Below are 25,586 nucleotides of genomic sequence, written 5' to 3'. Positions count from 1 at the left end.
TTAGACTTTTAATTCCAAATTTTTGCTGAATTCACATTTCACCATTTGCTGTGGTGGGATTCAAAACCAGTCCATTACCCTGTGCCTCTGGATTTCTAGTCCAGCAACAATACCACTCTGCCACTGTGTCTTGTACAGCTCCTATTGTATTAGTCCAGCCATTGGTAGCCAACCTTTCTGCTGTTTAATCCCTAAATTCTGAAATTCTACCCCTCTTTACTCCTTCGAGATGCTCTTAAAACTTACGTTTTAACCAAGCTTAGTCATCCGCCCTATTGTCATCTACCCTTTCGTGGCTTTGACTTAGATTAAATTTTCTGTGATAATGTCCTTGTGAAGTGCCTTGGACGTACTGTTGCATTAAAGAAGCCACATGAATTCAGTCTGTTGGTGCTGATAAATTTGATCTCATAATTGCACTCTTGGAATGAAAATGAATAACTTCTAAAATGCATATTTTGGAAATAACCTCTGAAGTAATTAGTTGGAAATTAGTAATTAGTCCAGGAAACCCAGTATCTGGGGATATTTATAACTGCAGTATTTAAAATGTCTTGAGTTGAATTTTTTTCTCACATTGTCGGAGGTTGCCTTTTGAAATCAATTTCTTTCAAACAGTTTGAACCAGCGTCTTTGCAGATCGCAGAAGATGGCAAGGAGCATTCTTTGTTGATCCAAAGCACCATCCCTATCTCTTGTCTGGAAGATGGTCAGAGTCTAAATAATTGTAAAATAATATTAAAACTCACTACCAATGACACAGGTAAGACTTAAGCTTGTGAATGAATCCCGCAAATGGTGCATTTGTGTATCAAGTGCTGCGCGCAGTGGTTAAGCAACTAATGAAACATGCCTTCTAATTTAAAATAGATCTACAAAGAGAAATAACTGGAGGCTGTGTGCCCCTCATTTTTACAATCATAAATAAGTTATTTTGTAGCAAGTGTGATCTGTTTATTCTCTTTGCTGTTGTGTAGTTTTACCCTACATGATTGAAATGGTTAATCCATTCTCTTTGATCATTAGCTAAAATAAGCTACCTGAAAAGGAAAAGTGAAACCACAAGTTGTTAAAGCAGATTTTGATTATCCATGGAGTATGCATTTGCATCAAATGTATTTATGGCTGGACATCAGCCTTTAAGATTTTTAAAGCTCCTTTGCTTTCTCTGTGGACAATGTGAAAACACTTGTACATGTGAAAACTCATTTATTTTAATCCAAAACAGAAGCTCAGCCACTACTTTAGGATTAATGTATCTAAAGGTGGCATAAAAATAATGTAATACTTCATAGCATGCATCCTCTACTTCCCTGATAACAGCAAAGTAAGTGAAATGCTATCTGCACTGGTTTAGGAATTACAGCATGCAAATGCTTAACACGTCCATAGGAAATCTGAGATCTGAAATAAACGGGCTGAGCAATTTGTTAAAATAATGGACAGTGGGAATTTCATATGAAGCATTCACAAATGATGATTACACAGGCTAATTTCCAGGCTGTGTCCTTTAAGGACCTTGGGTACTGTAGCTTTGTTTGAACAAGACAGTGGGTGAGTAATCTCTCCCCATCCCCCACTCATTGTTTTACTGAAACAGTCCACTCAGGAGCAGTTCCTTTAATCTGGCACAATGTTCTTTGTTGTTCCTTTTCTCCCTCCGGCCATGGTTTATGTACAGAGCCACTAATGACAGTGAGCAGTGGAAACCTGATTGCCCTTTTCTGAATTTATAACATTGACACAAGAATCAATTAAAGAACACTTAAATGAAACAGAACCAGGCCTTATAAGTGTTGCGTGTTACAAAGGGTTTTTTTTGCAAATCACTTGGGTAGATACAGGATTGGAATTAGTTTATCGAAAATTTAGGAATTTTCATGATAAAATGATAATGCTTGTTTCCACATTTTGACTTGTGCCACACTCAACGGGAAGCCATTAAAGTTTGTGGTCTGAAAGCTAAGCTTGCAGTGGTATTTCTCGAGAGAGCGGGCACATCAGTTCTCATTTGCAGGCAAGAAACATTGACAGCTGTGATCATCTGGTGGACAGCACCATTTAAGTTGTGCCAGCAAATGAGCACAAGCATTATCGCCTTTAAAAACAGAAAATATCATTGACTTAAAGGGACAGATTGGCAGTAGGCACTCTCTACATCGCAGCCAGAAACAGCAAACTCCAGTAATCCCTGTTCCTGGGCCATATTGATATCCACCGCGACAAATGCATTCTTCTTTCAAAGTCAAAATTAAAAATAAATTCCTCAACTTAATGTTTTGCAATCACATCTGTTGACATCTAACTTTAACAGACCCGTCCCTCTAAACACAATGCAGAATCCAAAATACATTAGTAACACTACATTGTGATTGCCAATTCCAGCTGAATAAGCATCTAAACCAAGCATGGAGTCCTACTGTATCAAACCATATCTAATTCACTGCCACTGTGTAGAAATCCAGATCCAATCACGGAAATTATGTTTAAAACTTTCATCAGAGTTGAGACTGATCTTAATTTCTACTTTTAGCACCCAGAGCGCTATATGACAAATATAATAAGCGACCTATCAAGCATTTGTGGTTTGAAAGACTGAGCACTTTGCGTGCAATGATTTTGAGCAGTTGTTCTGTTATGGCTGCATTTGAGTTGCTCAATGCTTGATTACCTAGGCTGCAAAACAAAGGTTAAACTGGAGTGTACACAAATCTGGTTGGGCCAACAATCATCCATGCATAAAATGTCTTGGCAGTTAATGCTGCTGGCTCACCTCCCAAACAAAACAGCTGGGAAGCAGTGGAAAAGTTGAGTGCTTCGGGGAGCACCTGTTGAGCCCAAAGTAAACACGGTGGGGTGGGGCTGAGCAGGTTTATGCTTTGGGAGAGGGAGAGGGAGAGGGACTGTTGGTAGATCTAAACTTCCTTTTTGGGATCTGGAGGAGCACTCAAGCTTATCCTCGTTCCAAGAATGAAATCATTAAAAAGCTGGGTTTCTAGTGACTGAGACAAATTGCTCGCAGTGTTCTGTAGTTAATCTCCGACACCTGGATGGCAACAAAATTTAAAGGCAGAGAAAAGGAATCTGCATTCATAGAGAACCTCTCGCAGCATCCTTTTTTAAAATTTTGTTCATGGGATCTGGGTGTCGCTTGCTGGCCAGCATTTATTGCCCATCCTTGAGGGCATTTTAAGAGTCAACCACATCTGGAAGCACATATAGGCCAGACTGGGTAAGGATGGCAGATTTCCTTCCCTGAAGGACATTAGTGAACCAGATGGGTTTTTACGACAATTGGGAATAGTTTCACGGTGATCATTAGATTTGTAGTTCCAGATTTTTTTTTTTATTGAATTCAGTTTTCGCTATCTGCCATGGTGGGGTTTGAATTCGGGTCCCCAGAGCATTACCCTGGGATTACTAGTCCATTGACAATGCCACAACACCAGCACCTCCTAAAACACCAACAAAATACTTATGGGCAAGAATTTAGGGTCCAGGCAAGGTGTGTTTGTGATTCATCATCAAGCACCATAGCCATTCAAGTTTTTGTTTTTAAGGCTGAACATTATTCCTTTATTAGTTCTCATTCTCCCCGTGCATGATGCTGAGTGATGGAAATTGGTTCCACTCGATGACATTTGAACCGTATGCTAGAGTATGTTTGATTTTGGAGGTGTGCACCCATCCTGATGAGAATGTTACTTTGCTCTCCCGAGCGGCTGCCAAAGGTGGACTTTTTGAGTTTTTTTTATCCAAGTGACAGCTCAGGCAGGGAAAGCAGAATGTAACCTGTCGACTGCACTGCCAGCTTTTCCTACTGTGGTGTTAAACACTTAGGCAAAAGAAAATGAAGGAGTCGGGCCCCACAATGTCATACTAACAGAATGGGTTGGAACCTGCCAGCAACCTTAAGGGTGACCCATTGTCAGAATGATAAAAATAGATAAAAGGAACCTTGCTCCCACTCACCCCCTCCTCCCACACGGACCCCATTTGCCTCCTACCCACATGGACATGAAACCTCTGACACTTCCCCGAGGGGGGCAGTGCCAGGGCTAGTGCTGGCACAGTGTACTGCCTGGGTATGACCCTCCCTTCTGTATTCACTTTGCCATGGCCTGGCTCTTTTTGCCCATTCCATGTTTATAAAAACCCGTGCCGACATGACATCGTGCCAGTGGGCGAGGGAGACTTTCCTATCTGGGGGGAGGTTGCTGCGAGGAGGCCTGCTACGTATATTAAGATATATTATGATTTTGTATATTTGTATTATATTTCTTTGCATGGTGGGAACTCTGTTTAATCACTGGTGGAGCCAAGGACAGTCATACAGGGAAATCCTGCCAGTGGATCTCCCACTCAATCCTCTGCCATTCCTGCCTGCCAGAAACTGGGATGTTGTTGCTTGACAGAATCCCTCTGTGAACTCCTAGTCAATAGGGATATCTTCACACTACTGTGCAAATGATGTCTTAGGATTCAGAGTGAGGATTGAGCTTCATGTGATGGATACTTCTGTGGACTGTAATGGTACAGAAGTGATGCTCCAGCACTTTTCCTGAGTGCTTATCAGTATCTGTGAAGGAATTAAGTTGTCGTTGACTGCTGTCTTAAAGCCAACAAGGCCATGCCCCTCCCAGATGCCAAGGCAATGCACAACGTAAACTTGGCAGGATTTTGAGTCCAGAATAATAAATATTTGTCGATAATCACGCAATGCTAAACCATTCTCTGTGTACAATGCGAACATTACTCGCAGGTTCCTGTCTGTACTGTCGTGTGAGAGATCACTGAATCCTGATGTTTGATGGCATCCTGCAGCTTATTATCAAGATGCAACCTCTGCATTATTCATGTGTGAGAGCTGACATTTGGAGAGGTTGTGCCGTCCAGATATAGTTCCATCTTTAGATGGTCAAACACTAAGCACCGACAGACCTTTGTCTTAGAACCACCTTGCTAAGCTGCTGCCATACTGGCATGAGTGCATCTATGTATGCAAGAGCATTTCAGCCTCTTGAAAGCTGTCATGGCCACTAATGTTTTCACATCATTGTTGAAAGGACTGCACTATGTGTTGTTACTTAAGATGAGTGTGAGTGGAGTGCTTATCCCATTATACAGCTGCCACATGCTCCCTAGGAGACTGCACCTTCCAAGGATGCCTCCATCATTAGGGTTGAAGATGACATATGCTTCCTCCATGATTATTTTGAGATTGATGATATTTCATCAGATGGTGAAGGTGACAAGGAAGCTCTCATTGACTCTCCTGCCTTGAAGCTTGAGGAGAACTGTGCTTGTGTCAATTTGACTTCACTTTATTCCTCTTGGAATCTTGTAGCTATGAGATTGTCAAGAGCATGTCTTCCCTGTTGTGTGTGTGCGTATGTGTGCATTCACTTACTTCAAATTCAACCCCTTCAACTTTCTGCTGCTCTGCAGAGATACGTACTGCCTTCAATTGTCGCTTTGCAATGCTAGGTTGTACAGAGCCCAGCAATTAGTGATTATGTGGGAGACAGATTGTGGTGTGTACTGGACAGCCATACAAATTAGCACAAACATCTGGAATGTATCTTTAAGAAGCCAGTCTTCTCTATTAAGGAATTTGTGGCTGAATGTGCAGCATTGTATTTCTTTCAAGATGCACTCTTTGGACTGCGAAAGGGCTTAATTAGCCACGTCTTTTTTTGTGTGTATGTGGGGGGACGGTGGTGGTAACCCCTTATCACTGAGAAACCAACCTTTTATGCAGCAAAGGCCCTCAATGATCTGTGGTATCTGCAAGTGACTCAACGTAAAAGGGTGGTGGGAGCTCACTGAGCACCTAGCATGAACATGCATGATCTGCTTTCCATGGTCACAGGTTATCTGGATGTTTAGAGAGGTAAATCCCTTTTGATTAATAAATCTCACAAGCTGTTGCCAGGGAGTTCTCAGGGCCACATGTGTGCAGTCGATACCTCCCTACACTTACAGTAAGCCTGTGATCGCAGTACATCCCACAACTCTGGCATCCTGGCTTCCTTCATCCATGTGGACCTGCACACAATGATGAGCTTTATTGAAAAGGGCACCCATCACCTCCCTCATGCATTTATGTGTCATCGATTGTGAAATTCTGGAGAGGTCTCCCATAGAACGCCGGAAGAATCCGCTGGCAAAACATTGAGTGTGGTGGTGACCTTAAGAGAAACCAGTATTGGATGCCCCCCGGTCTGTGAGGTATGGGATCCACACTGAGAATGTGGCAAGCATGAACTACCACATTCCGAGACAAGTGAAGGCGTTTGTGGCACTCCCTTTCATCTCCATCTACAATCCTCTGTAGACTGCTGGTTGCACCAAATGTCTTTGTGGATTTGGTCCCTCCTTATCAGCATCTGGATTTTACTGGATCCCACTGGCTGCTGATCCTGAGAGTGCCAGTCTGTCCTGAGCTGTGCCAATCAGTGATGGCTCTCGTCCTCATTTGCGTCAAAACTATCAAGAAGGCGGTGTTGTCTGCAGCCTCCATTCTCAACTCTTCCTTGTTCCCAATGAGCTGATACAATTTGAGCAATCAATGGCAGTTCTGATGGATGGTCTGCCCCCATCTACAAGGCAGCTATGCATTCTCCAGCCCTTGGCTTTCCCTTGATCTGCACACCATATACACTAAGGCCACCCCTGACAGGATGCTATCACCCTGGTGGACACATAGGTGGTTGATCTTTCCCCTCAGATATGAATGCATATTCATAATGAGTTTGTTCATTATGTGCAAAAGTCCCAAGCCCTGGGCTGCACAGCCAGTCTTGCATTGGTTGTCCTCCAATGGCCTGTACAATAATTATGGATAAGCAGTCTTTGCACTTCTGTCCCAACTGCAAGTATGGTGACTTAAGTACCATGCCCAGTACAATAGGAAGATGGAGGTTTAGCTGCCTCTGTGTAGCAGACATGGCCATTGATTGGAAACTGCATCCATTCTGAAATGCCTCTAGTTATGATGATGGGGAACAATCCCTGGAATTATATACAGAAAAATTAGACTTTAAAAAAGACCTAATTTTTATATTTCACAAATGGACAAGATTCTAGCCACCAACAGGAATGGCTCCAGGGGCTCTCAGGAAGTGGTAGTCCTCTCTGTGGTTGTAGACAAGGTCATTCTAAAATAATCCAAAAGCTGATTACCACCTCTAGTAAGGACAAAGGAACGTAATGAGTATCTTATCCAAAAGCCCTGGGAACAATTACATGGATCAACTTGTGGACTCTAGTTCAAATACATAAAGATAGGGGTTAAAGGTAACAGAGAGTTGCCTGGTGTCTGTCTATCTTCCTGCCAGTGTGTGTGTGTTTGAAGGTGATACAGTAACTGAGGCAGAGCCTCTACAAAATAGCCAGCATTTGCAGTCAGCCAATAGAAGGGTCACAGCTGGAAAAAGAAATCCCTCGACTGAACTGCAGAATGCCTGAACTGAAAAATCAACTCCTGGAATCAACCTGTATTGGCCACAATATAGCATCTAATCCTTGCAAGGACTGTTATGTCTTACTTATCATTTACATTCACTATTGGACTCAATTCTTTCTTCAACTCCAAATGGATGTAAATACTTCTTAGTAGTTAATAAACTTAGCGTATCTTAACTCAAAAGTCTGGCTAAATTTCTCCTCATTAACCATAGCTATTGGGCCTATAAAGGATAGAGGGAAAGGGAACCTTATAAGATTAAACCTTTGTGGCTACCAGCAGAAGGTGGGTTGAATAAAGAAATCGAGCCAGTCATCCCTCCCACCTACATGATTTTGGGGATTTCCCAGCTGGAAAGGAACAAATCAAAAGGTCTTTCCTGGATTAGCAACTTTTAGGGAACCTTGCCTCGGGCTGGTTATAACACATTGTAAGGATCAGGTGCTAGTTAAAACTATTTGTCGCGCAGCTCTTAAACAAAGGATTGCTGCATGAGTGCTTACCATTAGAAAAGGAGCTAAGACCATTCATTCTGCATGAGAGCTGTGAGTCCAGCACTCAACTGAACCATGCTGTCCATGATTTCAGCGAGACATAAGATTGCCCCTTCAATTAGTCCAAAATAGCAATGCACAACCCTTGCCACATCATTATTGATCTTTGAAGGCAAACATAGTGCTTGATTTGTGAGTGTGGCCAACTTCCTACCTCCACCCATCACCCAACAACTTTTTCTTCCCATCCTTCTCCGTAGTCGCCACTGTCTTATTCCCATTCTTCCTGTCATTATCCAGCTTCCCCTAGTACCATTGACCCCATCATTATCCATGTTGATAATCCTGTCCTCCCCCACAAACCCTTTAATTCTGATGTCTCCATGCCTTTTGTCAAACCATCCTTCTGGAGGCCACTTGCAACCTGAATTTCTGGCACTCTACCCCCGTGAGACCATCAGATACTCCACCATGGCTTCACAATGACCAGGATTCAGACTGAAATGACTCCCCTGACTATGACAGTGCCATCTGCCTCACAGAGCCATGTCTTTAAACCCCAGGAACCAATCCCTTAGGTGACTGTCCATGTCCTACACAACATGCTGCATACTTCCATCACTGCCCAGAGGGGCATTCAGCTGCCCAAGACCGGGACCAAGCCCTGTGCCATCTAACATAACCTACAAAATCCCAGAACACTCTGTTCAAAATGCCCTGACACCATGCCTCAGGACAGTCTGTTGAATATACTCCCAGATACTATGCCCACAGTCTCTTAAAACTCTTTCCCTAGGACAGTCTTTCACTACTCCACTCTGCTCCACCACCTCCCACTCATGCTTCCTCTACCTTCCCCCTCCCTACTGATATAGCCTCTCATGCCTGACTTTGGAAAAGGTTGTGATATAAGCATCTGAAATCATGAAGCCTCACTCTTAAGGGTAGGCGAAAGAAGTGTCTATGTATCTCAAAGTCATTGTTGAACTGAACATAGAACATTACAGCGCAGTACAGGCCCTTCAGCCCTCGATGTTGTGCTGACCGGTGGAACGAATCTAATGACCCTCTAACCTAAACTATTCCAATGTTATCCATATGCCTATCCACTGACCATTTGAGCGCCCTTGAAGTTGGTGACACCTGAAGGTGTCCAAGTGCACATCGTTTATGTATGGTCAGGAAACAGACCCTTCTGGTGGAATGCTTAACTTGGAGGGGGAACACAATTCTGGTCAGTTCACCTTTTAATGAACATTCACGAGGTACAAGTGTGCGCCAGTATAGTTCCTGACAGAGATCAGCAGGATACCTAATCCACCTTTAACCTGTCATCGAAGTCAGATAAGCGACAATCCAAATTCATTTCCCACTGGCAAGAAGCTGACTTTTGACATTATGCCAAGTTGTGTACCCCAGCCTGGCATTGTTCTTGCCCTTGGCAGAAATGGAAAATTCCATCCATTGTGATCACTGCATCTATGAAATTTAAAATGTATTGGACTTCAGGGACAGTTACTGCGTTAGTAATTCCCTGTTTTTCTTTTCAGCGCTGAACATCAGCTCTTATTGTTATTGGCTGTTTATATGTTGTTATATTCAGCCACCATCTGTGTGTATACGACGAGAAGGAGCACAAATTTACACCAGAGAGAGAGCTCCCTTTCTTTACTAAATTAGAATGTCATGTGTTTTGGAAAAGAAAATCTTGGAAAAATAAGAAAGAAAATTGCGGAATAAGTTTTTCCACATCCTGCTTCAAATGTTGAAATGACTTGGATTAAATATTCGTCATATCTTCAACACCTACGTTTTCTGTCTGTGAAATCAAGCTCATGTCCGTTTGGCGTCTTTCAAAAATTCCATTTGTTGTTCTCTTTTCAGACAGCCTGGGATCCGCAACCCTGAATGTAGCCCTCTCCTCATGCCATGTGGATTTAGTACAGACACCTTGTATGACTGGCAGCTGCGCAAGAAGCTCTCTGTCTCTGATGGCTGTGACAGATTTTGCCCGAGATGGAAATCGTGTCAGCAGTATTAAGATTGAGCCTATTAAATCCAACAATCTCCTGTGGCGGGGTTACTCTCCAAAGGATGTAAAGGTCAGTCTCAAAGAAAACCCTTTTTAGTAGCTTGAACAGATCATTCTGTAGTTCAGTCTCAGTAGTCATGAACATTGGCATCGAGAATTAGCACATTAAATTGTGTATCATATGTGAAATTGGAACTGCTGAATTTCCCATTAAAACAACTGGAAAGCTTAATTTACTGGCAATTCAGATAACTTGCAATTCCAGAGATATATTAAACCTTGGCCCTTTTGGTCTTACCGTCGCACAGATTCAGAGAATGTTACACATAGAAGTTAGAGCATTAGGTTAATGCTTCAGCTCTGATGAAAAGTCATCCAGACCTGGAACACTCTTCTCTCTCCGCAGGTGCTGTCAGACCTGCTGAGAGATTCCAGCACTTTGTTTTTATACTAGGTTAATGCTGATGTTTTTCTCCACATGAGCTGCTTAATCTGATCCTCTGATTTTGTCCATGCTCCAAGGGGTTGCACAGTGGCAAAGTTGTTAGCTCTGCTGCCTCATGGCGCCAGGGACCCGGGTTTGATTCCTAGCTTGGTTACTGTCTGTATGGAATCTGCATGTTCTCCCCGTGTTTGCATGGATTTTCTCCGGGTGCTCCAGTTTCCTCCCACAGTCTGAAAGACGTGCTGGTCAGGTGCATTGGCCATGCTCAATTCTCCTTTAGTGTACTTGAACAGGCGCCTGAGTGTGGCGATTAGGGGATTTTCACAGTAACTCCATTGCAATGTTAATGTAACCCTATCTGTGACACTAATATTTAAACTTATACTTAAGCACTTTAACTCCCCTCTTGTAATATAAGAACAGAAGAACATTAGAACTAGGAACAGGAGTAGACCATCTGGCCCCTTGACCCTGCTCCACCATTCAATAAGACCATGGCTGATCTTTTTGTGGACTCAATCCCACTTACCCACCCACTCACTATAACCCTTAATTCCTTTACTGTTCAATAATGTATCTATTCTTGCCTTAAAAAACATTCACTGAGGTAGCCTAGACTGCTTCACTGGGCAGAGAATTCCACAGATTCACAACCCTTTGTGTGAAGAAGTTCCTCCTCAACTGAGTCCTAAATCTGCTTCCCCTTACTTTGAGGCTATGCCCCCTTGTTCTAGTTTCACCCACCATTGGAAACAACTTCCCTGCTTCTATCTTATCTATCCCCTTCATAATCTTTATGTTTCTATAAGATCTCCCCTTTCTTCTGGATTCAAGTGAGTATAGCCCCAGTCTACTCAGTCTCTCCTCATAAGCCAACTCTCTCAATTCTGGAATCAACCTAGTGAATCTCCTCTGCACCCTTTCCAGTGCCAGTATATCCTTTTTCAAATAAGGAGACCAAAACTGTACACAGTACTCCAGGTACAGCTGCAACATAATCTCGCTGTTTTTAAACTCCATCCCTCTAGCAATGAAGGACAAAATTCCATTTGCCTTCTTAATTATCTGCTGCACCTGCAAATCAACTCCTTGAGGTACCTGCACAAGGACACCCAGGTCCCTCTGCACAGCAGAATGCTGCAATTTTTTTACCATTTATCTAATAGCCCATTTTGCTATTATTCCTACCAAAATGGATGACCTCACATTTATCAACATTGTACTCCATCTGCTAGACCCTCGCCCACTCACTTAGATAATCTGTATCTCTTTGCAGATTTTCAGCATCCTCTGCACACTTTGCTCTTCCACCCATCTTGGTGTCAGTTGTGAATTTTGACTCACTACACTTGGTCCCCAACTCCAAATCATCTATGTAAACCGTAAACAATTGTGGTCCCAACGCTGATCCCTGAGACACACCACTAGTCACTGCCAACCAGAAAAACACCCATTTACCCCCACTCTTTGCTTTCTGTTAGTTAACCAATCCTTTATCAATGCTAATACATTACCCATAACAGTGTGCAACTTTAACATATGTAGCAGTCTTTGGTCCAGCACCTTGTCAAATGCCCTCTGGAAATCCAGATACACCACATCCGCAGGTTCCCCATTGTCCACTACACATGTAATGTTCTCAAAGAATTCCACCAAATTAAACAAACATGACCTGCCCTTCATGAACCCATGCTGCATCTTACCAATGGGACAATTTTTATCCAGATATCTTGCTATTTCTTCCTTGATGATAGATTCAAGCATTTTTTCCGATAACAGAAGTTAAGCTAACTGGCCTATAGTTACCTGCCTTTTGCCTACTTCCTTTTCTAAACAGTGGCGTCACATTTGCTGTTTTCCAATCTGCAGGAACCACCCCAGAGTCCAGTGAATTTTGGCAAATGTACCAGTGCATTTGCTATTTCTTCCGCCATCTCTTCTAGTACCCTGAATATACCCTGTATGTTTTTTATTTTTCCCAGTTCTCATCCTGCACTGTAAACACCAGACAGAAAAATCATGTCATGCCAAGGAGGCAGGCAGCATTGTGGGCCCCTACTTGGGTTGGACCATGCGCCCTTCTTCAATATCTATAAAGAATGCCATGCAATCTGTCCTGGGGATTCAACGTGTGCATAGAACCCACACTATACAAAGAGATTTGTATCCCAATATAATTTTATCAATCTCAGATTGATATAATTGTCCTATTCATCACAGGAATGACAGTCTTTGATAGACCCCATTCTTCCTTAACCACAATTGCCATTGCCTTCTGTTTCTTGTTTAAATAATTCATATAGCTAATCCATGGTGACATTGGCCAATTTTACATTTCATTTAATCTTGAAACGGTCCTGTTATTATCTTATTTCTTTCCTGTTTCGTTGATGTTAATTATGTTGTGGTCAACGTTTCCCAAGTGCTGTTTCTTGCATGGCCGACCAACTCTGTTTCATTCTCAAGAGTAAGGACAGTGTTTCCTTCCATGTCTGAACCATAACATGTCCACTGTCCTTTCTCAATCCAATCAGTTTTCTTATTGCAAACTGTATAATAGTAATTCAATCCCTGAGTTCTTTTGTAATTTGGATGTAAGTTTCTTGCTCAATATTTTTTCCACTGTTTGGCAGTCTACATCTATTTCCAGTAATGTAACCAACCCCTTTGCTATTCTTTAACTCGATTGAAAGGGATTAAGTTTGGGTCAATTTTCTGTTTATAAATACTTATGCTCTGGTGTTACAGTATTATTTAATTAATTAATGCTGCCGTTCCCACTGTCCTTCTTCACTCATGCCCACGATGAAAATTCAATGCCTCAAAATATTTAATTGCCAATTCGGACAAAGATGCAACCGCATTTCAGCTGCTGCTATTGTAGAAGGATTTTCTACTTTAAGTCATTTGGGTCCAATTTTACCAAAAATTCAGGCACGAAATCGCGGTAAATTTGGGCGTCGGGTCTGTAACGTGATCTGCACCTGAAACCGAGCAGATCCCACCTTTTACCCACACCCCATTTGATTCGCGCCCCAATCGGGCAGCCTGATGATTTAAATACATTAGCATGCATTTAAATCGACTTGATGAACCATGCTCCCAACTCTATTGCCAAATCCCACTTTACCATCTTCGGATCCATTTCAGATCTGCACTGTTATCTACCTGCAAAGTAAAAAATCTGAAGCAGATTCCTATTCTGCAGGGGAACGGCTGAAGCCCATCCTCCTTGAACACCCTTCGCAGACTGGCAGACCCGCCACCCTGCGATCTGAACCCCCTGGGAGGCAGACCACTCCCGGCAGAACCCCCCCCCCCCCCCCCCCCCAACCAGAGATCCATCTGCCTCCTCCTCCTCCTCGCGGAAGGCCAGGAAGCTGCTGCAGGCTGTCCAACGAGTGCAGTAAGAAGTCTCAGAACACCAGGTTGAACTCCAGCTTGGTGTTGTGAGACTCCTTGCTGTGCCCACCCCAGTCCAACACTGGTATTTCCACATCATTCCCAGCCAGGAAGATTGGGCAACTCCATTAAATACATTCCCATCTTTTCAGAGGGTTTCCCCTGCTGTATCTTCACATTGGAATTTCCCTCGTGCCAAAGAGATTTACAACAGGTTTTTAAAAATGGTAACCAGGTGAAGGGAACCTGCCAGGGGCACATAGTTAGTACAGCCCCTGGGTGGGACATGCCTGGGCAATATCCTGGCGGTATCCCTAACACTACCCTGGCAGTGGAGGCAAACCAATGGGGCAGTCCCGCGGGTTGCCCGTATGCATGTATGGGGGTTCCTCTTCTCTTTTTCTTTTTCTAATTGATCTTTTGGGGGAAAGGAGGAGTAGGTGTGCAGTAGGCCCACTTGTTAGGTCCAGCCCAGCTTCTCATTTGGACCACCTGTTACAATGGTGGTGAGGGCCAGCTCATGCCCTCAGTCCCTAACCTGCATATTTAAAGAGGAGCCCCTCCAGCTACAGGCAGGGGAATAAACAAGTCACCTGACATTGTCCGCTAAGTGTCCACAAGCAGGGCTTAAATCATCTCTAGTCTTGCCGTTCATCCTCCGATGGCACCGGGATCGTAGATGTATGGAGAAAAAGATTGTGCTTCATATCAACTCTGTAGAAACGTTTGCAGAGCAAAATTTGTGAAGCAATGTAGAAAAGCTTACATTAGAATATTGCAAACATAATGATGCTTGATGAATTGTAATATCATCATTGCCAACTTTAAATTGGGCAGTAAACCAGGCTGTGCGTTTGACAGATCTGCCTATTGAGATCAAGAGGTGCCACCTGAGTGAGTGCTGTAATTCTAAACAGACAGTGTTTAATGCCTCAAAGTGGATAAAGCTCCTGTTTAAAATGAAAGCTCTAAATATTTAAAGTGCTGCTGAGCAGGAATATGTTTTGTTGAATGTTACCAGCTGCTGTTACGTTTAACAGCGCCAGCCCTGTTTAACTGGTGTGTGAAACATTTTAAGCCGGAACATCTTGCACACTCATCTTTAGTTGTGTTAGACGGAGAGACCACCTTTATGCTGACTATTTAGACTGTGAAGGAACAACTGGAGTATTCCACCTAAGTGCTACCTGGTGACTGCTTTCCTGAGCAGCTGTGCAGTATTTATCTGTGTGGAACAATATGCCAACAGAAGTAGAATCTGTGTACTCAATTGCGTGAGCTTTGTGTAAACTTAAAATAGGATATGCTTTAAAGCAGAATGCTTTCAATCAAAATATTTGAAACTTCGTTTCTGGTGAAGGAACTGAAGTTATGAGAAAGCCACTAACTTACATTGTAATTACATTACAGTGGTTAGCACTGCTGCCTCACAGCACCAGGGACCCAGGTTCAATTCACAGCTTGGGTCACTGTCAGTGCGAAGTCTGCACGTTCTCCCTGTGTCTGCGTGGATTTCCTCTTGGTGCTCTGGTTTCTTCCCACAGCCCAAAAAACATGCTAGTTAGGTGCACTGGCAAAATTCTCCTTCAGTGTAACCGAACAGGCAACTGGGGGATTTTCACAGTAACTTCATTGCAGTGCTATTGTAAGCCTACTTGTGACACCAATAAATAAACGTAAAACCTTAGATCAAAATGTATTTGCGGATTCCTTTGATATTGTAATATGATGTTGTGGGCAGTTCAGTTGCATGTATCATTAAATCTAGGTGAGCGAGAAATATTAATAATTACTTAATATATATCCTATTCAATAATTTCTTTCCTTATTTATTTTTCTTCATACAGGTGATTGTTCAAGACATTCCAACGGGCAACTGTTACTCTTTCACTGATCCCCATATTATTACTTTTGATGGCAGGTCAGTTTTTAACAATACCAGTGTTGTCATTTTTTCTGATGATTTCTGTACTCAAGGTATAGGGTGCCAGTGCTGGGAATGGGACTTTTTTCTTCGTGTTGACACTCAGTTTCAGAAATGGGTACTGCCAATTTAGGTGTTCTCTGGCAATGATGGTTGGGACAGTAAAAAGTCTGACAACACCAGGTTTTAGTCCAACCTATTTATTTGATAATATACTCGCAAGCTTTCGGGGTTAGTCCCTTCGTCAGGTGAATGGAGAGTTCTGGCCTCAGACAGAGCATATAAAGCACAGACAGTTTAGAGATTACTGATTAGAATGCGAATCCTTACACCTAACCTGCTGTTCAAGACCTGAAGTGGCTGATAATGTGAGTGGAAGGAGCACTGATCACAGTTTAAAGAGATGTGTATTGTCTCCAGACAGTACAGTAAGTGAGGTTTTGCAAACCCAGGCACGCCGGCGTACCCACATCATGATGGTTGGGCACATACAGCTGGATGTTATGCAGAGGCAGTTGTCTCACTCACTGGCCAAGAAATCAGAGGTGAGCCCATCTCTGTTGGCTTAGGATCATCTTACAGTTGTGAGGCAAATCACTGCCTGGGGGCTCCCACCCCACGTGGGATGGCCTTCAAGAGCTGATGGCCACCCAGGAGTGGTGCCCACTTCTGGGTCTCAGTACCAAGAGCTATTGAGTTGCCCAAACTGGAGCAACCCCACCTGGGCGCAATGGGGTAGGCCCTAGGGAGGAAGGAACAGATGGGGATGGAGTGCAATCACAGACATCGGAAATAGGAGCAACTGTTAGCCATTTAGCGTCTCTAGCCTGCAGTGCCATCCAATATGATTAGGGCTGATTATCAATGCCGTACTCCTGTATTCTCCTGTTGTGGGCCAGAAGGAAGGTTTAAGTGGGTGGGGCAGCCTTTTCTGCTGCAGGGGGCCCTCCAAGACCAAGGCCCATGAGCACTTTCCTACTGCTGCTAGCAAAATACTAGTGGGAGGAGCAGGAGGAGGAATGGTTAGTTAAGGGCTTCAACTGGTCTAAGATCAGGCAAATCATCAGCTTCCTGGTAAAACATCAGCGGAGACAGATAAACGACAGATATGGCACCCATCTGATTTTATGCTGTCTGCCCCCATCCTCCCCCTCCCCATTGCCAGATGGTGGTGGAGGGGCAAGTGGTGTAAAATTCAGGTCACGACGGACAGCAGTCCTGGGGGTTTTGTACAAATGTGTTCTCCCAGTGATTGTATGACAATTCCTGGAGTGGAGTGCTCCACTCAAATTCCATAATCCTTTCAGTATTCTATAGTTGCAAATGTATTTTCCCTCAAAATGGATGATTATAGCCCTTGCAGTCATCTTTTATTGGATGAAACATGCAACAGCCTTAGATTTGCTTCTGCTGCCTGATCTTGCATCCTGCATAAACCCCTGCAGCCTGTACCCTATTGTGCCCCAAGCCTAGTGCCAAACATCCCTCGGCTTGTTGACTTCTATAGACTCGCAGTTGAGTAAAGCCTCAGTTTTAAAACACTCGTCCTTATTTTTAAATTTGTACACAGCCTCATCCGGTCCTCACTATGCCTGTAATCTCCTTCGGACTTAGAATCCTCTGAGATCTCTGAGCTGAGTAATTTGGGCCTCTTGCACATATCTGATTTTCATCACTCTACCATTGGTTATTATCACCACAATTCCCCCAGTAAGCCTTTCCACATATACATCTCTCTCTTGCTGTAAGATGTTTCGTAGCAGCTATCTTTTTGACCAGCCTTTTGGACACCTGTCTTAATATTGCCTTGCACGGCTCCCTGCCAGATTGTTTGTTAACCCTCCTATGAAGTGTCTAGGGATATTTTACTACGTTAAAGGAGCTACATAAACATGAGCCTGTTGTTGTGCACGTTAAAGCTCAGGAGAAATTGTGCAGCAACTAAAATATTTATTTTGAATTTATGGAGAGATCGTTGAACACAAACTAAAAGTGCAGCTGGGCAGAAACAAATACTCACAAAAGATAAAAGCAAATTACTGCAGATGCTGGAGTCTGAAACAAGAACGGAAAATGCGAGAAAATCTCAGCAGGTCTGACAGCATCTGTGAAGGGAGAATAGGGCCAGCGTTTCAAGTGTGGATGATCCTACGTCAGACCTCCAAAAGATAAATCGCTCAGTTACAGAAAAGGAACCCTTTGAATATTCAGATTTTTTTAAAAGTGACTTATTTTTCATCTCTTGATCAGAAATCAGAGTTTGAACTCTTATTAAAATGAATTCAGTGTGTTGTCACATATATCACAGTAGGTAAAGTCCTTGCCATGAACTACAACTCAGAAGGACACCAGTACTGCACAATGTTTGATATTTTTATCTTATCTAAGCAGCAACATACTGAGGTGTAAGGAAAATAAAGGGCATGGACCAGGAGAAGGAGATATAAGGAGTGACTGATAGCTTGTATGAATGTTTGAAGGTAGGTATTAAAGGAGGAGGGACAGGAGAAGATATGCAGAGGTTCAGGGAGGCAATCCTGGAGCATGGAATACATAGGCAACTGATAACAGAACCACCAGTTGTGAGATAAAGAAAAGAGAAGAGTGTACTTGAAACTGGAGTCACGGAAATGGAGTTTGGTTATGGAAAGAGGACGAGATGATGAATGGTAGAAGAAGCCTAATGTCATGAAGCACTTTGAAGGCATGGATGATAATTTTAAATTTGAGATTCCAGAAGCCAGTGGAGGTCACTGAATACAGGGTGCAAGAGCAAACCAGAGTTAGTCAGCCACAGAAGAGCAGAGCTTTGATTGAGTTGAAGCTTCACAAAAGGTAGAGGATAGTGAGAGTATTGGAGTAGACAAGTCAGGAGGTAAAGGTATGAATGAGGGTTTGAGTAGCAGCTGAGCTAAGGCAGGATAAAAGAAAGGACGAGTTGCAGTGGTGGAAGCAGGTAGGCTTCGTGATGAAGGTAGAGCCAGAAACTCACTTGGATTTCAATTGCACACCAAGAGGCATGGCCCTATACAGAGGTGAAGTTGTGGTGGGGGCCTACATTCCAATGCTGGTTCCAAGCAAGATTTGAAAGCCTCTGGAGTACAGAGTTACTAGACTCAAGGTTCCCCTCCAGATCCATTTGTGTTGTACGCTGTGGACAAAGGCTCAATTTATTGCCAGTTGAGAGAGGTGATACTAATCTCAGTAGCCTAAGGTGGATTGATGTCCAGGTCCAAATGAGGAAACCGTTTTCAAAACATGATGGCCAGGATTACCCAACTGCACTCGTCTGAAAACCAGAGGTTCCTGCCTAACTTCGCTGGACTTTTACATGATCCACCTTCCCTCCCACTAGAATTCCAGTGGCAGGCAGGATGGGAGAATTCCGGCCGTAGAATTTTTTTTACATTCACTTTTAGTTCTGTGGGTAACTGCCTATTCTTAAAAATAGTGAACTGGACGACCAAAGAAGCTATACTATGTATTTGAAGGTTATAATGACATTCCTGATTATAGAGTTAACTGTACTGCTATTAGTCATTCTGGCACCTTGCAGTGAGAAAAGGAGGACTTAATTTCAAACACAGTTTGTGTCAGGAATGCAGTATTGTTGCCTGACATCATTAACTATCTCTGGTACAGCAGTAGACTTTCAATGTGATGAGTGAGTGGAGAATTATTTATTCTTTGCAGTTGACAGCTTACATGTCGTTATCTTATTTATGTGAGCTGACAGCTGGGGGAAAAAAAACTCCACATATTCTGAGTGTTATCTGGCCTGTATATCACCTTTTATGAACTGGAATCATCTGTTCCAAAAATAGTTGTTTTTCAATAAGGAATGTTGGCGATTAAATTATTTTGCGAAGCGCTAAGAGATTAATTTTCGAAAGGAATTTAGACTTTTAGTTCTGTTCAGTTATCCAGTGTACTCTCATGTACAAAATACATACAACTGGCTATTGTTTTTGTGGCTGCCCGCACTTAATTTGTCCTCACATTTTACTTTTAATGTTTGGTTAAGAATGGATCTCAGCAAAGCTGAACAAGTTCAACAGATTGGACCATGCTTTTGCTGGCAAGATTTCTTTCTCAAATTTTTGAACGAAAATCTTTTTTTATTCATTCGTAAGACATGCCTGGCTGGCCAGAGTTTGTTGCCCATTCCTAGTTTCCCGAGGGTAGTTAAGAGTCAGCCACATTGCCATGGCTCTGGAGTCACATGTAGGCCAGACCACATGAGGACAGCAGATTTTCTTCCCTAAAGAACATGAGTGAACCAGCTGGGTTTTTCCAACATACGACAATCTCCATGGTCATCAGTAAATTCTTAATTCCAGATTTTTAAAATTGAATTCAGCTTCCGCCATGGTGGGGGGATTTGAACCAAGATCATTAGTTGGGCTTCTGCATTGATAATCTAGTGATAATACCACTAGGCTGTCACCTCCACCTGAGCTTGGGTGTGAAACCTTGTTCTGTGTTGCTGCTGGACGTAGCGTTAAAGAATCTAAACACCCCCCTGTTGGGGTGTACTGTGCCTGCAGCTGCTGCTTCTGAGGCCTGCATGGGGCTCCATGTTGAGAAAAGTGCTCGCATGAGCATCCCTTGTGGTGTCTGAAGTGGTGCCATTGTATAATCACAGGCCTACTGGCTGATGTGATACCCAACTGCCAGGCAGCTGCATTGGATGAATTTTCTTGTCACTCTCAAAAGAAGCAGCATTCAGCTGCAATCTGGGTACAGCCCTGGTGATGAATAAAGGACTAGATGCTCCAAAGTTCAGGTAAGGCCATTTTTAAGAACTTCTACTACTGTAATGCCTTTGAAAGTGCTGTTCCAAGTCCAAAGTTGTGCTTCTTAGTGTCTTTCCTAGTGTGAGGTTTTTATTGGACTGATGTAAAATGGCGACTTACAGAGAGATTCCCTCGTGATAGAGGTCACATGACTACAGCAGATAGGCCATGTAATAATCATGCAAAAGGGGGCCACTTGGCCCATTGAGCCTGCACCAACAACCATCCCACCAAGGCCCTATTGCTGTAACTCCACATCCTTAACCTGCCAGTCCCCTGACACTACGGGGCAATTTACTGTGGCCAATCAGCCTAAGTCGCAAATCTTTGAATTTTGGATTGTGGGAGGAAATCGAAGCACCTGGAGGAAACCTACACAGACACGGGGAGAATGTGCAAACTCCACACAGACAGTCACCTGAGGCCAGTATTGAATCTGAGTCCCTGTCGCTGTGAGGCAGCAGTGATAATCTCTGTGCCCTTGTACTGCTCCATATGTTGCACTTCAAAACACAAGTGCCCCCTTTTCATAACAAACAAAACATATGAACATCCCCTTTTTCCTAATGAACAAAAGACAAATTTGCATGCACAATCATGTGAGTTACCCAATTTACCCACCGTACACCACCCACTATTCACATGCATTAACTATTGTTTGTTCTACTAGTCAGCCTCTGAACCTGCTTTGCATATATAGTGTGAGAGTTTCCAGCTACCCTTGCCCCAAAACTGGAAAATCCAGCCCGAGGTCAATGGACCTTTGTATGGTACCCCCCCACCCCTGCCCACTATAATTCCCATGGCAGGCAGGACAGGAGAAGTCTCCCCCCCTGCCCCCCGCCGCCCTTAAAACATTTAGATGTCTTAATGGAATATGTGCATGTCACTATTGGCTGTTTGTTTGGATGATGTACCTTGTCCAGATAGTGTTGTTGGGGACCTGTAGTCCTCTGCAAATGAAGATAGTCCTACATTCTGTAAAGGTGATGAGATTCCTTCTCCCTGAGCAGCCGACTGCTATGAAGGAACGGTTTCACTAACTGTTCATTTTTGCCTGCAGTTAGGTCAGTATATGTGGTCATCATTTCCAGTGCTTGTGATTGAGGCGACAACTTCTCCATACATGCCCCAGTTCACCACGTGGGCTGATTCCTTTTGAAAGCTTTTAAAGTTTATACGCTGTCTGGTTCTCCAATGCTCAGCTCTGGCAATGGTTTGGCAGCCTTGTTAAAATGAAATTTGACTTGTTACCCTTTTAGCTTGATGTTTTTCACTCATGTATGTTTAATACTTCTGGTTTCAATAGCTTTTTACTGTTGGAAGTTTGGTTTTTGTATGACCTGACATTGATCTTTGGACAGGACCATTTGCCATGCCTTCAGTTGATGTTTTTCTCTACTCGAGTCTTGCCTTGTACATATCTATGTGAGATTTCTTCAATTTCTAGACGGTTCTTTTGGTGATTTTTCACTGCTGCCTCAGCTTTTCCATTTGATTGTGGAAAGTGTGGAGATGGTGTGTTGTATTGAATTTCCCATCCATTGTAAAGCAGCTAAATTCTTCATTCATGAACTGAGAGCCATTGTCACTCATCGCAATGTCTGAAATAATATAACAATTGAAATGTGCTTTCAGGCATTCCACTATTAATCCTGACATCATTGAAGTCTGGTGGCCTAACCTGTAGTGGTCAGAAGGGTTGTCTACAGCAGCAAGATAATCAGTTTGAGTTGTACGGAGAGGCTGGATAGACTGCGACATTTTTCTCTGGAGTGTAGGAGGCTTAAGGGTGATCTTATAGAAGTCTATAAAATAATGAGGGGCATAGATCAGCTAATAGACAATATTTTTTCCCAAAGATAAGGGAATCTAAAACTAGAGGGCATAGGTTTAAGGGAGAGGGGAGAGAATCAGAAGGGTCCAGAGGGGCAATTGTTTCACAGAGTGGGGAAGTGTCTGGAACAAGCTGCCAGAGGTAGTAATGGAGGCAGGTGCAATTTTGTCTTTTAAAAAGTGTTTAGACAGTTACCTGGATGTCATGTGCCATCAACGGCTCTCTAACTTGTTTAGCTTGGTTTGTTACCAGCATGAATGTGGTCTTTAATTTAGTTGCTTATATCTGGTCAGCAGAACACTTCTCTTGCCTTCCTAACACTTGATTCAATTCCTCGTTGGCTTGCATGGATACACTTTTGCATCTCTCCACTCATCTCCTTAGGAATGACTCTCCTTTATACAAGGTATCATACGGGGCTATCAGTTCATCTCGGGATATCCATTTTGCTCTTGTGACCACTGGTGAGTCTTTGCTGCTGTTAGGCCATCTTTTTATCACGACTTCTTTCAATTTTGAAGAGTTGCACCTTGTTGGATAGATTGCTTGATTTGAGCAAAGCTCTTGTCAGTCAGATTCGGTGTCTGTGCTAGGTTGATGACTCCTAGGACTTGTCAAACTGCAGCTGCACCTTGAATCTGGAAGATTCACATTCTGTCACAGAATCATCATTCTTTCTTCGTGTAAAGTCCTGCTCTCAACAGCATGTCTGCGATGTACATCTGTTTATCTTGCTTGTCACATTCACATAATATCGCTGTAAATAAATTAACATTATTTGCAGATGATTTGAAGCAAATTGAAGCTGTTTGAGAAAAATGCTTTGAAGTGGCTTGTGGTTAGACTCCATTGTAACTTTGTCCCTTCCAAGCAGGTATTGATGATAATGCTAACAAGAAAAAGCAATAGCCGGGCACTCTTTCTCGATCTGAGAATGGTGTCATTCAGTTTGTATCGATGCCCTGTATACAAATGTGACGAGTTGTTGTCTTTGCTGCACTAGAAATGCTCCAAGACCTGTCTTATTGGCATCACACTAATGTGAATGCACAACAGAATGAGCCATAGCTGACCATGTTCAGAAGTTAATATGATTGCTCCAGGGCAGTCTCATTGGCAGCACACTGCAGTTGGCCTTATCGTGACAGCATTGGTGTTGTCTTCACTAGCTCTTTGATTTTAGTGAACATTGTTTTTCTGTTTCCTTGCACCATTGCACATCCTTGGCAGTGAGCTTGTGTAATGGTTCACACTCTGACAAATTAGGCAAATACTTAGCTAAATATTTCACGAATCAGATAAATCATTACATTGCTTTCACATCTGTTGTTTGCTGTATCACTGCTACAACTCTCAGCTTATCAAGATCTGATGAAAGACCTTTTGCTATCAATATTTGACCGATGTGTTTGACTTGGGTATCTTCATAGAATCCTTACAGTGCGGAAAGAGATCCTTTTGCTACACTGACTCTCCAAAAAAGCAGCTTATCCAGGCCCACCCCCGTGCCCTATTCCTGTAACCCTGCATATTTACCATGATTAATCTACCTAACCTACACACCCTTGGATATGAAGGGGCAATTTAATTGCAAGTTTTTTTTTGTTCAGCCTCTGGCAAGTTCTCTGAGTCGTAATTAATTCAGATCATAGTCAGCTATGGCTTCTTCCATTGTATATCCACATCCGTGGACTGGTAGGTCATTCGCTATGGCTTCTACACTGGGAAGATCACTAACTATCTCCTGTTGTCTGCATTGTTCATTGGATAGAAGCAGGATGGAATACAATTTGTAGCAGTTCCTCCCCAGCAATGTTAAAAATGTGGTGATTCTTATCAGCTCTTGTTTGCTAATTAATTCTGTTGCAAACTTGTGGTTTTGCAATTGCATGTGGCAAAACCACTAGTTCTGCCACATAGCACTTTAATTTCAACAGGAGTTGGGAGGGCACAGTTAGAGCCATGGTTAGTCACCCGGAATTTTACTTACAACCTTCAATTTGAGTCTGCTTTTCCCTGTCATTTTTTAGCAGATTTGAACATTTGTGTGCCTTTGAGCTGTTTGACATATGTCTCCTTAGAATGTCTACCGACTTTGATTCAACTGGCCCAGAGCCTAAACAAAAGCTAATGGGCAACCTAGGCTAGTGAGTAGACCAGTGGGAAGGAAGTTTGAAATTAAGCCTGTTCATTAAGTACATTAAATACTATTAAGTACATTTAATACACACCAAATATTTCATAATGAGCTATAGAAAATATTCTGATGAATAGTCATCCAGACTTGAAACATTAGCTCTGTCCTCTCACCACAGCTGTTGTCGGAACCATACATAGCAAATAGAATAAAAATAATTAATTCATCCATTTTGTTTTGAAACCTTAATCATTTATACATTAAGAAGACTGATCAAGGTTGCCCACCAGTGCTGTAACCTGTCTTGTGAAGAGTCATCAAGTGGGGGCAGCGGAATGTGGGGGTGTGTGTGTGTGGGGTGGGGCTGCAGGGTGAGGGCATTGTCATAACTCAGCATAAATAGGCTCAGGGCTTGGCACTGTTCCCTATCACATTCTGCCAAGTCGGGCAATAATCCTAATCACTGTTTTATATTGGCGCACATTCTCAAGGGTTACCAGGGACGAGCAGTAAATGCTGGCCAGCGACACCCTTGTCCCACGAATGATTAAAAAGTAAGGTGGGTGTGAGATGGAATAGTTTGAACAGTAAAAGGAACGAGAAGCACGTCGGATCGATGGGGTCTACAGGCCATCCCCACATTGTTAGTCAACTCTTTTCCGTTCAGACACACCACAGAAGCGTCTGAGGATTTAGAGTTGAAAATTATTTATGTGGGTTTCAGCTGAAAGCCAGGAATATGACCAAGTCTGAAACTCTGTACCCGTGGGACCTGTTGTTGCTGGAAGACACATGTTTGTCTTTCAAACTAATGTAGCCAATCTTATCCCAAATGGCTGCAGTTGGAGCAGCTGTCTTTTTAATAACTTACACTTACTGAGGTCAAAGGTTGATCAGAGTTGGTTTGAATACAACAATATGGAGTTGCATAAAAATCATCCTGTGAAACAAACATTTCCTAAGCTTCAGCAAAACATTTTGGCACCAAGTGTACAAGTTACGAGGTTACATACTTAGCCGTTTTACGATAAGGTAAAGTACGGTTGAACGA

General features: G+C 42.9%; 1 protein-coding gene across 1 annotated transcript in view; it reads left to right on the top strand.

Annotated features, from left to right (window-relative positions):
- LOC145349754 (von Willebrand factor D and EGF domain-containing protein) overlaps positions 1-25,586 on the top strand; it is a 251,269-nt gene that overhangs the window by 82,791 nt on the left and 142,892 nt on the right. Inside the window, exons 7-9 of the mRNA XM_080198288.1 lie at positions 619-763; positions 9,847-10,064; positions 15,689-15,762. Of these exons, the coding sequence (XP_080054414.1) occupies positions 619-763; positions 9,847-10,064; positions 15,689-15,762 (437 nt within the window). The remainder of the gene's footprint in view (positions 1-618; positions 764-9,846; positions 10,065-15,688; positions 15,763-25,586) is intronic.

The sequence above is a fragment of the Carcharhinus amblyrhynchos genome, chromosome 11 (assembly GCF_965287045.1).
Source record: "Carcharhinus amblyrhynchos chromosome 11, sCarAmb.v2.hapA, whole genome shotgun sequence".
Taxonomy (NCBI): Eukaryota; Metazoa; Chordata; class Chondrichthyes; order Carcharhiniformes; family Carcharhinidae; genus Carcharhinus; species Carcharhinus amblyrhynchos.
This window is presented reverse-complemented; position numbering and strand designations above follow the sequence as displayed.